At 46.8% G+C, this 15028-nt stretch overlaps 1 protein-coding gene across 1 annotated transcript in view; it reads left to right on the top strand.

Moving 5' to 3' along the window:
- COG5 (component of oligomeric golgi complex 5) overlaps window positions 1-15028 on the top strand; it is a 2640594-nt gene that overhangs the window by 542367 nt on the left and 2083199 nt on the right. Inside the window, exon 6 of the mRNA XM_069629143.1 lies at window positions 7996-8116. Within this exon, the coding sequence (XP_069485244.1) occupies window positions 7996-8116 (121 nt within the window). The remainder of the gene's footprint in view (window positions 1-7995; window positions 8117-15028) is intronic.

The raw sequence follows: 15028 nt of genomic DNA, 5'->3' as shown, positions 1-15028 counted from the left end.
CTGCAGGTGGTATTCTCTTAACAATTTACAGTTCTTCGAACTTTGCTCATTGTGCCACTGCGTCATTCATTCAACACAGTTTGGTTTCTTATCGGTTCTCCCCTCCACTCACCGACTGTGATGAACCCCTTGGCTTTCCTTATATCTGGAGTCAATGCCGGTACCACGGTAACAGGCATCCCTCTCGTTCCGGCTGATCAGCCTAAGCATGCTCTGTGTATCGTTGACATCTGCTGCAACACACTTGGTCTATTGTTCGCGGTCTTACAATTTCTTCCACGGTGGTCTCGCATGTCTGGGTTGGAAAGGGCAAGGTCACATCTATCTTTGACAGCCTTTTGGTTCTCCCCGCCTTTCCCTTCTTCTTGTCTTGAACTGCTGTGCTTGGATAGCTGTCTCGTTGTTCCGTCTGTCTTGCTCGTATTGTGCTTTCATGCTCCACCTTTTATCCCTGTGGGGAAGGGAAAGGGCCGTCAGGTGTGTGTGATCCTGGTCAATTACCTGACTTTGCCTGACCCTTGTGTTGGGACGGACATGTCAGGTAGACGGCTTTGGTGTTTGTCCGTCTTCTTTCGTGGTGTCCGTAAGTGTTTATGTTGGAAAAGGGGGGTGGGGGAGTTTTTATGCTTCCTATATAGCAGCATGGGGAAAAGGCATTAGAAGAAGGGGGATACCGCGTCTCACCCGTCGGTGTCCCACTTACACTCCCCCAGGACCCCCCTACCCAGGTGATCCTCCCTCACTGGTCCACCCCCAGGAACTGGATCCAATAGCAATTGCTGTGTCCTGGCCACCTGTATGGCAGACCCCTGGGGACTAGTCAGGGAGACAACTTCAGGTTTCTCACACCACACACCAGACCCTCTGTGGTGAAGCCCACGCTGGCCAAGGTCACAATGTTGTGCGCTGCAGGTGTTAGGTGCTGCTCAATGGATCTACAGAGTCAGCCCTTTTTGTTCCTGGCCATGCAATCTCAGCCAATCCTCCTGGTTCCAAGACGCCTAGGGCTGCTGCAGTTATCTGCAGCTCTGCTACGCAACCTAATGATGTCTCCTAATCTTACTGCATACTCTGATATCATGCCAAGCCCTTTTCTACCGCCGGCTTCAGGCACTGTCTCCATGAGTTCAGTTTTGACTGTCCCACTATCCCTCTGTGCGGCCTCATGTACGATAACACTGTCTCCACGCTCCAACTCACGCCTGTCTGCCCGTACAACATCTCACACGCACTATGTAGAAAAACCACTGGCCACCCTCTGCTGTAATAAGCGCTTAGAATTGAGATCTGGGTACAATCCCTCTGTGCGTCTTAGACTACACTTATCCACCCCGTACAGTGTAAGGAACTCATGGTGGCAACAGTAAAGACAGACACAGTTCAAGGATATTTATTAAACTGTATAAATGGGTGAGAAAAACACCTAACCTAAGCCTAACATGGGTGCAAGCTAGGACCATCAAATAATAATAAGGTTATTAGCGCCTTGTCAAATAAAAAGGGCCTATACCAACAAACAAAAAGTATTGCCAATCCTTAAAGCTAAGTTACAAAACAGTGTGGGATATAGTTCACAAGAAAAGAAAGAAGTGTTCACAAATGATATGTCAGGATGTTATGGCTGGGCTCTCCCTTCCCCACGGTTTTAGCATGGGACAAGGCGGGACACTTGAGCACAGCACACTCCTGGGCTTCTCCAGCAGAAGGTTACAGTTCCTTTCAGGGATATCAGGGCCTTCGGTGGCCAAGTCTCCTTTCTACAAAGTCTTTTGCCTCTGAGGGCCTGATTTGTCAAAGTAACAGAAAAACGTTCCTTTCTGTATTCTTTTACATTGGGTGATGACACTTCACCCCTGTATCCCCCTCAACTGGGCTCCGATCCTCTCAAATGTTAGCCACCGTCTGTCGGGTTCACTACGGCCTTTCACTCATAATATTTTCAACTGTCGTATTCACGAGTTGCAATGTCTTTTTTTAAAAAAACTTTCACTGTAGACATCCCTCAGTCGGGTTCATGCTTTCTAAACTAACAGTTCATGATTCTATCATCTCATTAGAAAAGTGGGGATCCCTTCCCTCTGTCAGGTTCACACTTGCCACAATTTACTCGACCCCTTTGGTTCTTTTCTACCCCAGTCCTGGGTCTCAGCCCCCAGTCAGGCTTCACGTACTTGCATTCACACAATGTTCTCGGGGTGTTACTGACCACCCTAATTCGCAGGCATCCCTCAGTCGGGTTCACATTTGCCGCAGTAGCACAATTCACTCTTGTTTCTTCGGCGAGCCAAAGACTTTCAATTGTACAAGGGGTTTTACTCGACCCTTGTATGACCACTTTGACCTCTTACGTCAGGTTCTCCTAGGGCCTCCTGGTATCTGTAGTTTTAACAAGAGGGAAACAACCAGAGTCTTTCAAATAAGCGCCCACATAGTGCCAGACCACTCTGCAGTTGGTCTTTCCTTGGGCTTTACAAGTTCTTTAAAACACACATTTCTTTGTTCTTCAGTTGATATCATGTTGCAATTTGCAAACTTTGATCAGCACAGCCCGGTCTTCTATAGGTTCTCCCTCCGACTCACCGGCTGTGCTGAACTCCTTGGCGCTTCTGGTCTTTGGAGTCAAGGACGGTACCACGGTAAAAAGCGCCGCTCTCCGCCCTGTTTATCAGTGTGGGAGGGCCCTGTGTACCGTTGACATCTGTTTCACCACATTCTGTGATTCCCGGTCTTCCTTTCACTGAGGCTTTGCAGGTCTGGGTCAAAAAGGTCAAGGGCACTTCCCTCCTTGTCGTCCTTTACAGTCTAACCGCCTTTCTCCTCCTCTTCAACTGCCGTCCTGGAACAGCCGCCTCTTTGTGCGTTTTGCCTGCTCAAATTGTGCTCTTGTGCTCCACCTTTTATCCCTCTGAGGAAGGGAAAGGGCCATCAGGCGTGTGTAGTTATTGTCAATTGCCTGACTCTGCCTGATCCTTGTGTTGAAACATGTCAGGCACACGGCCCTAATTTTAGTTTAGTGTCTTTCATGGTGTAAGGAAGTGTTTGTGTCAGAAAGAGGGTCAGGTTGAATTTCTGAATATCCTAAGGGGTTGGATGGGGAAAAGGTGTTCTATCGAAGGGGATACTGCATCTCACCTGTCTGTGTCCCACTTTCACTCCCCAAGGACCCCTCATCCAGGTGATCCTCCCTCACTAGTCCACCCTTAGGAACTGGAGCCAATAGCGATGGCCATGTCCTGGCCACCTGGATGACAGATTCCCGGGGACTAGTCAGTGTGACACCTTCAGGTTTCTCACAACGGCCATTGCCTCTCTAGAAGCCAGCATCCGATACCTCCTAGACCGACACACCACGCGCTTACCGATACTACTACACCCTTGAGTTCTCTCCCTGCAAGCCCCTCAGCTGTCTCGAATGCAAGTTCTGCCTCCGGACCCTCAAGCCGTGCACCGCACTGTGCGTCCAAAGTAAGCTCATTCCTTAGACACTATGACGCACCGTGCACACCATACCCCTGTCTATAAGTTGCCCTACATGCACAGTAAGATAAACGCTATACCCAGCAGCAACACATATGCACAGACTCTTCTCTCCGAGACCACTAATGCCAAACAGAAATGTATTGCTATTGCGGTTTCACACAATGCAGGTGTACTGCCGCTTCATGCCCAGCCTTCCAACGTGATCTTACAACTGTATTGCTACTACTGCTTCAAATGACGTTGGGTACTGCCCCCCCACCTGTCCAGCCTTTCAATGTCAGTCAGAACTGTACTGCTGCTGCTCCTCAAAATGGATATGTACTGCCTCCTCATGCACAGCCTTCCAACGTGAGTCAGAACTGTATTGTAACTGCTGTTCCAAATAATGTATGTATACTGCCTCCTCTTGCCCAGTTTCCCAATGCCAATCTGAAATGTACTGCTCCTCCTAATAATGTATGTGTACTGCCTCCTCTCGCCCAGCCCAATGCCAATCAAGGATGTACTGCTGCTACTGCTTCAAATACTATAATTGCCCTGGCTCCTCATGCCCAGTGTTCCACCTCTAGAGGACAACGGAAACACAACAACAGACCCACCTTTACACCCTCCCCTACTATCCCCTGTCTCAACCTAGCACTGATCAACGCGTGCTCTACCCGCCCATGCTTTAGACATCCATGATCTCTTGACTGCCAACAATCATGACGCACTACCCGTCACACAAACCTAGCTCAATTAGGCCTCTGGACCTACCCTCTCTGTTGCCATCCCCTCCACTATCCACAGGAGTGATAGATTGAATCCCAGAGGAGTTGGTGTCACTTTCATTTCCAAGGACCGTTTAGGTGTCGGACAAATCCAATCCACACTCAATAACAATTGCGACATCCTCTCTCTCAAACTCTCTACATCCCACACAAATACCATCCTTACACACATTGTCTACCGCCCTACCCTCTCATTTGAGGAGGAACCTCTCCTCATCCTAGGGGACAACGCTAAACCTTTCTCACAAATACTCCTTTTGGGTGATCTTAACCTTGGCTTCAATGACCTTTCTGACTTACCAGCTTGCTCCTTAGCCAATGCCCTCACTGCTTTCGGCTTTGTACAACGTATTCAAAATCCCACACACACCAAAGGGTGTTCTCTTGAATGGATAGCTGACAACTGCCATATCTCCATCAAAGCTAACTCGCCCTGTCCCTGGTCTGACCATCCTATCATCTCATTCTTGCTACCCTACGTCAACCCCCCTCAATGCATCGCCCCACCAGCTCGTTGCTTCAAGAGACTCACTAAAGAAAACCTCTCCCCTTGTCTCAATGACCTGAACCCTGTCTACTTGACCTACTGACACCACGTTCTTAGCCGACTTGTACTATAAAACTCTGACCAATGCCATTGATTCCATTGCTCCACTGGTACAAAAAAAAGCCAAACCTGTCATTCACCCAAATGTATGGTTTACCCCCGATCTAGCCTTCCTCAGAACTGAAAAAAGACACGCAGAAACTTGTTCGAATAACACCACAGAAGACCTCAAACTCCAACTCTCTAACTTGTCCAAATGATGCAAGCAAGCCATTATCCAAGCTAAAGCTATCACCTTCAACACTAGAACTGCAAAAGCCAACTCAAAAGAACTCTTTGCCATCCTTGGAGAACTTGAAGCCCCTATCTCCTAAACCAAAGATGCTGCCTGGTGCAAAAATATCCTGGATGCACTGCTTCTAAAAATCAACACGCTACCAAAGAAAATCTCTGCCAAACAAACCAGCCTTGCCCATTTGAATAGGCTCTCCCATGACCCCATCCGAAATAATCCTAGAGTCCCACTGTTCACATTCAACAAAATCACCACACAGGAATCGGTGCACATACTCGTTTGCCTCAAGCGTTTGCGCTGTAAAGGTGATGTCTGCCCAGCCCCCTTGATCAAAGAATGTGCTGAAACATTAGCCCCCGTCATCACAGCCTTCATCGACACTTCCTTCACCTCTGGGCTGGTTCCAGCTTGCCTATAGGAAGCCTGGGTCCTCCCGCTTCAGAAATAAAACCAAGCTTGATCCCACCTCACCCAATAACTACTGGCCCATCACTACGGTTCCCTTCCTACTCAAAATTCTCGACAGGCTGCCCTGAATCCAAATTCAACATCATCGCCAGTCCAATCAAATCCTCTGCATGCAGCAATCTGGTTTCAGTCCAGGACATGGTACGGACTCAGCACTCGTGGGCCTGAAAATGCAGATGGATGAGTTCAGATACGGGGGAAAGTTAGCCTTACTCCTCCTCCTTGACCTGTCTGCTGCTTTTCACTTGGTTGATCATAACATTCTATGCCAACATCTTATCTCCTCAGCCTCCTTTTCTCCGGAAGCAGCCTCCTGGATTGCCTCCTTTCTCGAGGGCAGAGTTATAAAAGTCTTTGCTGAAAATGCCTGTGCATCATCCTCCCCCATTAACTGCGGGGTGCCACAAGTGTCCTGCATGTTCCCTACATTGTACAACATCTTCACGAAGCCCCTCTTCGATCTCCTAGACTGCCTCTGCATCACCTACCAAAACTATGCTGACAAAACCCAAATCTTCCTTCCCCTATCTGGATCCTACCACGATGATGCTGCCACACTAACCTCCACTTATGCCACCATCCAAGCTTGGATGGCTATCCATGGACTCTGCCTCAATGATAAGAAAACAGAACGTCTCGTCATTGGCTCTACTGCAGCATTGAAGCAACTAAACCCTCTCTACTCAGCCTTCAACATTGATGGCTCAGTGATCCCGGTCTCTGCTTCCGTGAAAACCCTAGAAGTGTACCTTGACTCAACCTTATCCGTCACCTGCCAAGTCAACGCCATCTCCTCAGCGGCTGCTTACTAGACCAAACTTATCAATGTTATTAGAGCCTTCCTCACCCATGACCACTGTCTAACCATCACCCACTCAGTGGTGGGTGCCAGGTTAGACTACTGCAACGCCTTGTTCCCGCACTTCATCTCGTAATCTTAAGAAACTCCAGACTATACAAAACAATGCCCTTCGCGCAGCCATGAACATTCCTCTCTCAGAGCACATATCATCTGTCCGTAGAAAGGTCCACTGGCTCCCTATCAAAGAAAGAATCACTTTCAAGACTCTCGCCATCACTCATAAATGTATCTCTAAGTCCTGCCCCCCCTTACTTGTCGCACAAAGTCACCATGTCCCACCCCTCCAGACCCACCAGAACCCCTTACTCCCACATGCTCGTACAATCCAAATTCAAACGTGCCAAAGCTGGAGGCACAAGCCTTCCGTCATTTTAGCCAAGCAATGGAACTCCCTCCCACCTGCCCTCAAAGCTGAAGGTTCCTTCTGGGCCTTCCGCAAAGCACTGAAAACTTGGTTGTTCAACAAAATCTGCCATGTAAACTAAACTGGAACTTCCTGATACTATTTAAGGATGTACACTGACTGCTCCTCTGAAACCTTATGCCTATCGGCTTTGGGCCCCATGTAACTGGTTCTATAGCGCCCTGATTCCTGAGGGCTTGTGCATGCTTTACAAGTGAAATAAATAAATTACCATTGGATCCGAGGTTAGTATTATTGGGGGATGGGGTTGAAGGGATTTATGCTATGAAGGGTCGTGATTCTGTGCTCATTACTTACCTTTTGACAGCTGCTAGAATGTCCCTGGCTAGGAATCGGAAGGTGGTTGAAGGTCCTAGGATAAATATGTGGTGGTACAAAGTGTGGGATATAGCATCATTGAAATAAATTGCATCCTCAGTTCAATGCAATATTCTGGGTGGCTATGTGCGGGAATAGTACCCGCTACCCGAATTTTGCAACAGGTTCCCTGACTTTAAAACCCTTTAAGTGCCAAGGACGAGGTATCTCGTCCTTGGGATTACCTCCCCAGTGCCAGGACATGGTACGAGATAGCTCGTCCTTGGCACTTAAGGGGTTAATGAAGGAGAAAATGAAGGCTTTGCATGGTGAAATACTGAAATCACCAAAAAAGGCCTTGGCACTGGGGGGGAAAACCCATGGCAGTTAAAAGCATTTCAGTTGGAGGGGTTGTGGGATTGAAAGGGATACTGGTGTGCTTGGATATGGGGTTCTAATTGCTCTTTCTCCTGGCTTAGAAGCTAGTAGTTTGCGCTTAGATTTTGCACTTTAAATAGGTAATGGGAACGTTATGATAGCGTTTTCCGGTGGTTTGGAGGCCCCTCCCCCCTTTCTCCTGTCTTTTTGAAGTGTTTGTGTTCTAAGTATCCTACTATAAAGATTTGGGGAAAAGAGATTACTCTAGAGGTACTAAAATCTTAAGAGATTGATGCATATTCCTTGTCACGTTTTTTTGAAAATAGCGCGCGCTTCCCTGTTCAAAATGAACAAAAACGGTAAAAGGCTCATGAATATGCTTTCTATGCGTAGCTATGGATCTTAACCACGTACTGAAACTGACCTCTGTTGAATATCGGCTGAATACATATCAAAGCTCCTCTCTTTGCCCAGGCCGCCTGTGACTTGCTGCGGAGAATAATACGCATCCTGTATCTGAGCAAGAGGCTCCAAGGGCAGCTTCAAGGTGGGAGCCGGGAGATAACCAAGGCTGCGCAGAGCCTCAACGAGCTGGGTAAATGCACTGCTTTATAATCATTTATGGTCATGTGTTCATTCTGTGGCTGTTCGCTATGCCAGCTGGATAAGATCCTTCTCACATGCTCTAATGCAGGACTCCCCGACCTCCCTTTGCACCAAATATCTTGATGTGTACACCACGAATTGTCTTTTTGACTCGCCGTAAAGATATTTTGTATCTGGTTTGTGTTAACAGAAATCTGGAATCTGCCGCTGATGAATAAATTGGATTTGTGTATGTAATGGCCATTATTCCTGAAACGATAAACGGACATTAGCTACTTGTTTTCAGAACAGTAATACAATAATACGTTTACTGTTGCAAGTTGCAACTAAACAATGCGCACATTTGTTCTTTTAAAAAATATGGGAACTAATACCCCACCTCACAGTGCTAGGCAATACAGAAGTTTTTCCGGGTTACCTAAATACTTGCTTTGCACTACTAGCATTCCAAGTTCCCTTGTTGCATTGTCCCTCACGGTTCACTTTATTCTCCAGATTCTCTCTTACATTTCTCTCATCGCTCCTCTATTGACGACAAGCTCGAGTGGGCTAGTGTAGTGCAGCATTAACTTGCTGTCCCCCTTCCTCTAGTGATCCAAGCATGAAACCCTTCTAAGCACCTCATGCACATTGGGTTTGGTGCTCCTTTTATTTGTTACAACACTCGCTGATAAAGAAAATGTCTGCAAACCACGAGACATAGATGCACATGTGTGGAAAGGAGAATAGTTAATAGAGGAGGTCCTCCTCTCAAGTAGCCACTTTCAGAAGGATGGGGCAGACGCCTGCAGCGGTTGCTGTACTACACCATCTCATTCTCAACTCCTGGTACTGGAGGGGAATACATTGAAAGGGGCGGGGGATTGAGTGAGGGAAAGGCAAGCAAGAGGATAGGGAAAGTAGCACAGCTTCTTGTTGGGGAGACACAAGGCATGGAGACAGATCGAGACGTGTTATCGTGAAATGGAGTTGTAATAAATTGGGTGGTCAATAACGTCTATTAGCGCCATGGGGTGAGGGGTGCTTGGCAGCCTTCCGGGTAATCAGGAGGCTCGAAATGTGGTCTTTACCTCATGGTAAAGCCCCCTCTCTGAGCCTCCTTGGAAGTGGGAGACCACCATCTACAACGCTGGGAATTACAGAAAGTGGTCCCCGGATCCCCCTCCCCTTTTTGTTTCCTTCCTTCCCACCACCCTCAACCCCCAATTTCCACATCATACACACACCCCCACACCACTTAACTTGCGCTCCTTTGTCCCTCGTTGTGAACACTCGCTTTTCCCGAAGCAACTCTGTCCTGGCAATGGCTGCCATGGAAAGGTAGAAGAGAATACCTGTAGTTTCCCTTCTCCCTACTCCATGGCGGCCATCTTGGTGTGTAATTTTTTTTAAAGTTGAGAAATGGCAACTGTGCCATTTTATCAAATAAAAAAAAAAACACTATTAGCAGCCCTGTAAACATGCTGGGATACTAGGGGTCTTTACTGGGCCAGGTAATGCCCAGGCTAACAGTAAAGCCCTCAGTTCGCTCAGGCTTCTAACTAGCCCAGGCATTACCTGGCCCTGTAAAGCCCCCGCCTGTTGGCAGCACTTACTAGCGGGAGAAATCCAGCATAAAGCAGCACACAAAGATGTGATATTGTATATTATTGTTATATTAATCTCTCTCACCTGCACAGGTTATGTATCACTCAGTCAGCAATGAAGGTCAGGGCAAGGTAACTTCAAATTATTTCAGATCTATTGGTGATGGGGAGTTCAGGTGCAGAAACCATAACAGTGCTCTCTTGTGGAGGGAGAGGCGAATTTTGTAGATGGGGTGGGGGCTCAGTCTCGTGTGATTTAACTTTTGAAGTAGTCTTCATCCATACTTTGCAAAATAACCCTCTCAACAATGTAACTGAACAAAAGCGAAGCACATGTGTTATCTGGTTGACAGGGATACGATGGGGCCTTTGTCACTCCCGGTAATATGTGCTGAGGTGATATGAGGTAGCCATTACTCTAACAATTAATGTCTTCATGCATCATAACTTGCGCATTCCCCAGTTTTGCGTATTGTTAGTGTAGGGCTTCAGGAGCAAACACACTGGTGCCTTTGAAATAAGAATTATGGCAAAGAGTCGACATACGCAGTGCTAGTCACGTTCCTATTTATTCGCCCATGTGTTTACCTACAGATAATTTCCCAGTCGCCTACATAATGCCTATTGAGCTGTGATACCCGGGCTACAGTACTGTGTTTAGGACGTTCTGACATTAACTGTGCAGTGGAAAAGACATTTTTTTCCAGTGCTCATCTCCAAATATGATTTTTTTACGCTTTCATGACTATGCGGTATGGCAAAAAGATTATTTAAAATACTTATGCCCAGTAGGTTTCAATGGAAAATGTAGGTTGCTAATTTTTTTATGATGCATCAACGGCAGAAAAAATGGGGCTGTTGAGTTTATTGAAGAACATAAATTCCCGTTTTCAACGTATATACAATAGTCTGTGTTCCTGGTGCCATTTCAAAAGCAACATTGCTATGGGACTGGGAATATAATTGGTTTTGCCATCTGCTGGAGGTACAAGCTCCATTTCACAATGCCCATTTTGTTTCAACATCCACTCATTGTACATAGTAAATGTTGTAAGACAGGCATGGTATCGAGAGAGACGCACACTCAAAAATGTTAGTTTCAAAACCTTTATTTACTTAAGTTCCTGGGTTGGTGTAATGCCTGACTGGCCCCAAATCTGAAGGGATGGTTCCCTTAACTGATGTTTCTAAAGGCTGTCGATATCTAATAGTCCAAAATAAAAGTCTGTGTCTAAACATGTGCTTGCCTTTACAACAAAATGATTGAAAAAATGTTCAAAAATGAAAATAGTGTTTCATCAGAAAATAGGAAACCAATGTTGGTTTCTGGTGGTCTTCTCACCAGGTGTAGTTTGGTCAGTGTCACAAATGAGTTCAATCATAAGGGCTGTTCGTAAGCTCTTCGCCACAGAGCCCTTGCAATAGTCTCAAATACCTTCAGTATCTTTGGATTCCTTGAGGTTCCCTTCCCCAAGTTGCAACATGTTCAAGTTTCAAACACCACAAAAGAAATATATAACACAGTTCCTTTTTGAAGCTCCTCAGGGTTCCCTTCCCCAAGCTTCAATCCTTTCAACGCTACAAAACAATAAAACTCCTACTTGGTTAGGCCTCTCAGGGTTCCCTTCCCCAAGCTCAGGTCCTTTCAGTTTCCAACACCAATTCAGTTTTGTCAGGAGGCACTTTGTTTTCTTTGTTAGGCCTCTCATGGGTCCCTTCCCCAAGCTTAGGCCCCTTTTAGGTTTCAAATACAAGTTCAACGTGTTAGGATGTACTTTTCCTTTTAAACCTAGTTCTTTCATACACACTTCACTTGTGGGACACAATCAGAGACTTTCAAAACCACCTGGCTCTTTACTCCCTCTGGGCGTGACCACTCTGATCTGTAACCCCACTCTTTATTCCTTGCTCTACCTTCTTAAGTCTATAACCTTCAGGTGCTTCCTGCAACCCTTCTTGTTCTCCTTTGTTTCTTTTGATTTCTTTCTTGTTCACACTTGAACCTTGCTTATTTTTTTGTACACACTTGTACCCTACTTGCTTTCTCATGCACACTTGCACTACCTCTCGCTTGCTTTCCCCTTTTCTGTGCCCCAGACACTTTCCTTTTCCTTCCTGTGCCTCTCGCACACTTCTCTTGTCCTTTTGGTGCTCACTTGCATGCTCCTTTTCCTTGCGGGTTAGTTGCACCCTTTTTCCACACCTTTTGGTCCTCCCGGTGCTCATTTGCACCTTTCCCTTTCTTTCCACTCTCTCAGCACTTCTTTATACACTTTCCGCCTTTCACTTCTGTGTCTTTCGCACTCTTTTCCAATCGCTTTTAGCTTCAAAACCTTTTTACCTTCTGTTGCTTGCTTTTGGCTCTGTGCCGCTTTATATTCTTTGCATTTCGCCCGCTCCGCTACAGTCACATGCATGCTCAAGAGTTTCTTTCTCACAGCTTTCACGAAACTCACTGGGCAGCTTCGTGTGACCGGTGGTTCCATAAGGATGCATGGGGTTGAGGTCAGGGTCTCACCACCTAACCCTCAGACACACTTGGGGCCAGCACACGGCATAAGAAGGGAACAAGCACTTTTCTGGACACCACCAGCAGTATGCAGACAGCCTCGCTCCGGCTCCTTGAGGACACAGCTCCCTTGCCACGCTGCAGCCCCTCACAGACACCAGGCCAGCATATATGCATGCCGTTCTCCTCTAGCTCTCAGCTCCTGGTAGTGTCTTCTCCTCGGCTTCTCTGGTCCAGACGGCATCCCCAGCTCGCTCACCCCCTCGAAAAAAAAGAACACACCTTTTATAGTTGTGCAAACAGTCAAGTGGAGTCGGGTGTGAGTGATAATTAGTAAATGCCTGACTCTGCCTGACTCTATCAGGGGGACAGTTTAAGTTCTTTGTAAATCCAGTTTCCCTTACTTTACCCATGTTGTTTCTATGGGTAATCTTCATTGATTTAGTTGCATCTTCCTCGTCTCAGTGTTTGTTGGAAATGGGAAGGGGGAGATGGGGTATGATTGAAAATACCCCATAAAGGCTGAGGGAGAGTAGGTTTGGACTTTTCTCATACTTGTTTCAGTACTAGGTGTGGGGATTTATTGGGGCCTATTAAGGTGAGTGGGTGGTGTTTTGCATCTTACTTTATTTGTTTTTTTTGGGGTAGTAGGAATCCCGGGGTGTTGGTTCCAAATCCCTATGTTTACTGGAGTGGGATAAATGGGAGGAAAAAGGTGGGTTTACAGCATATCCTCTGGGTTTTGAGGACCGAGAGCCAAGGTTAGTGTCAAGGTTTTGAAAGGGGTTGGTCTCCCTAGATTTCTAGGATGTTTTATCTTCCCTTTTTCTTGAGGAAAGTTCATGGGGTAGGACAGGACTTGGATGACATTAGGTTAGCAGAAGCCTAGGATTATGTAGGCTAAAACACTGTCTAAAACAGAGTCTTGAATGAAGCTTAATTTTGAGGTTTATTGGTGACTGCTTACGAAGGAAAACAAGATTCCAGGATGAAAAAACCCATCCGAGGTGCGAAAAACCCCTGTGAGATTGTCGACCATCCTTTAGATGAAAGGAAGAGGTGGGATCTGATCTAAGGCTCTCTGGTAGCTGAATCTATACAGCAGCAGAGGTTAAGCAGTTGTGAGGCAACCAACATCGTGCAAGGCAACGATTATAACTGTAGTGAACTGGTCAGCAACCAAGATAGGCAGCAACAAGGAGAAGGCAGCAGTCTCTCTGAGACATGGAGGCAAGAATAGGAATTTGGAAAGGGAAAAAAGGATAATAGGAGCAAGAACAAAGAAAGGCCACAATAAGGCCCAAGGAGATCCTGATGGCCTCTGCATTAAATTATCTGCTTACGCTTCCCCCCCCCAAGTGGAAGGTAGCCATGAGGGTCAAGCTTGTCATCTGCGCCACCATGTTGGAGGGGGAAAACTCAATATTAGAATGCCATGTGAGATTGTTGACTAACTTTTAGATGCAAGGTTCTCTTGTAGCTGAATCTATTCAGCAGCAGAGCTTTATAAGTAATTTATAGCACGCCTGTACAGAAATGTTTCTAGGCGTGACAAGGGAGGAAGACAGAGGGAGGAGAAAACAAACGATATTACTAGGCCTTGTGACATGCAGATTGTGCAAGTGCAATACAACGCAAAATGCGGGGGGGGGCTGGAAAGGGGTGAAGTGCTCGGAAGAGGGAAGGGGGAAGTGCTGTCAGGGCAGCATTGCTCTTTGGACGAGCAGCCAGGGAAGCGGGGCACTGGTTAAGTGCAAGGAGGCAAGGGACTGTAGGGTTACCGTTACAGCCCCTAAATGCACGGTACGGCGGAGGCAATGCAAGGGAGACTGGTCATGGATGGAGCCTGGTACAAGTGAGACTTTGAGGGTAGCCAGGCAACCAGTCAGCGCAGCAACAAGGAAGGGTCAGCAGGGGAGAGAGAGAAGCATCTGCGAAAAGGAAGGTCTTGAGCTGCTTCCGGAACTTCAGGTGGTCCGGCTCAAGTTTGAAAGGGGTAGTGAGGCCATTCCAGAGGGAGGCACCTGCAGAGGAGAGAGATCTACCCCCACTCTCTGCCTGATGAAGCACCTGACCCCCTGAGAGTTGGAGGTGGCTGAGCGAAGGGTTCGAGAAGGAAGGTGTTTTGGAAAAGAGAGTTGGATGTAGTGTGGGCCCCAGCCCCAGAAAGCTTTGTGTACGATTCAGAGGGTCTTGAACTTGATCCTTGAAGCCACCGTGAGCCAGTGGATGCATGTCAGGTGGTAGGCCGAACATTTTGATGAACTTTCTTCTGAGACCGGTGCAGCTGAGAGGGTTTGGTTATCCGAGAATAAGACCATATCGCACTGCTTTCACACTGAGTACAATACATCACTGGCTCGCGTTGGATCGTGTTGACTGTCCGAATTGGGTCCTCATTGAGAGAGGATCAGTCTCCAACTCCAATAGATTGTTTGCTTTACATGGAAAAACATTTTCTGGTTAGCCTGACTCGATTGTCTGTTAGACACGTTATAAAGGATTGGAAAAGAAGTAATGAGATTTGGGGGAGAAGTATTTACTCTGTGCGAATTCATGTCTCTGGAAGAATCCAGCTGTGCAGATTGATATTTGCACTCTTTTTTTTTTTTGTGTTACTTGGCAAAAAGCAGGCATTTGGAGCCTGACCCAAGTCTATGATGGCCAATGTATGCTTGGTTCGAGTTCTTGCATTTCAAATATAAGCTGCGATTGCCTGAAAGTCACTGTTATCATGCTTTGAGGAATCTTTTTGATGTGTTATTTTTGCCCCCAAATGCTAGTGTGCATGGTTCACCCATGGCTT

The sequence above is a fragment of the Ambystoma mexicanum genome, chromosome 12, assembly GCF_040938575.1.
Source record: "Ambystoma mexicanum isolate Mex_15411 chromosome 12, UKY_AmexF1_1, whole genome shotgun sequence".
NCBI classification, from domain to species: domain Eukaryota; kingdom Metazoa; phylum Chordata; class Amphibia; order Caudata; family Ambystomatidae; genus Ambystoma; species Ambystoma mexicanum.
This window is presented reverse-complemented; position numbering and strand designations above follow the sequence as displayed.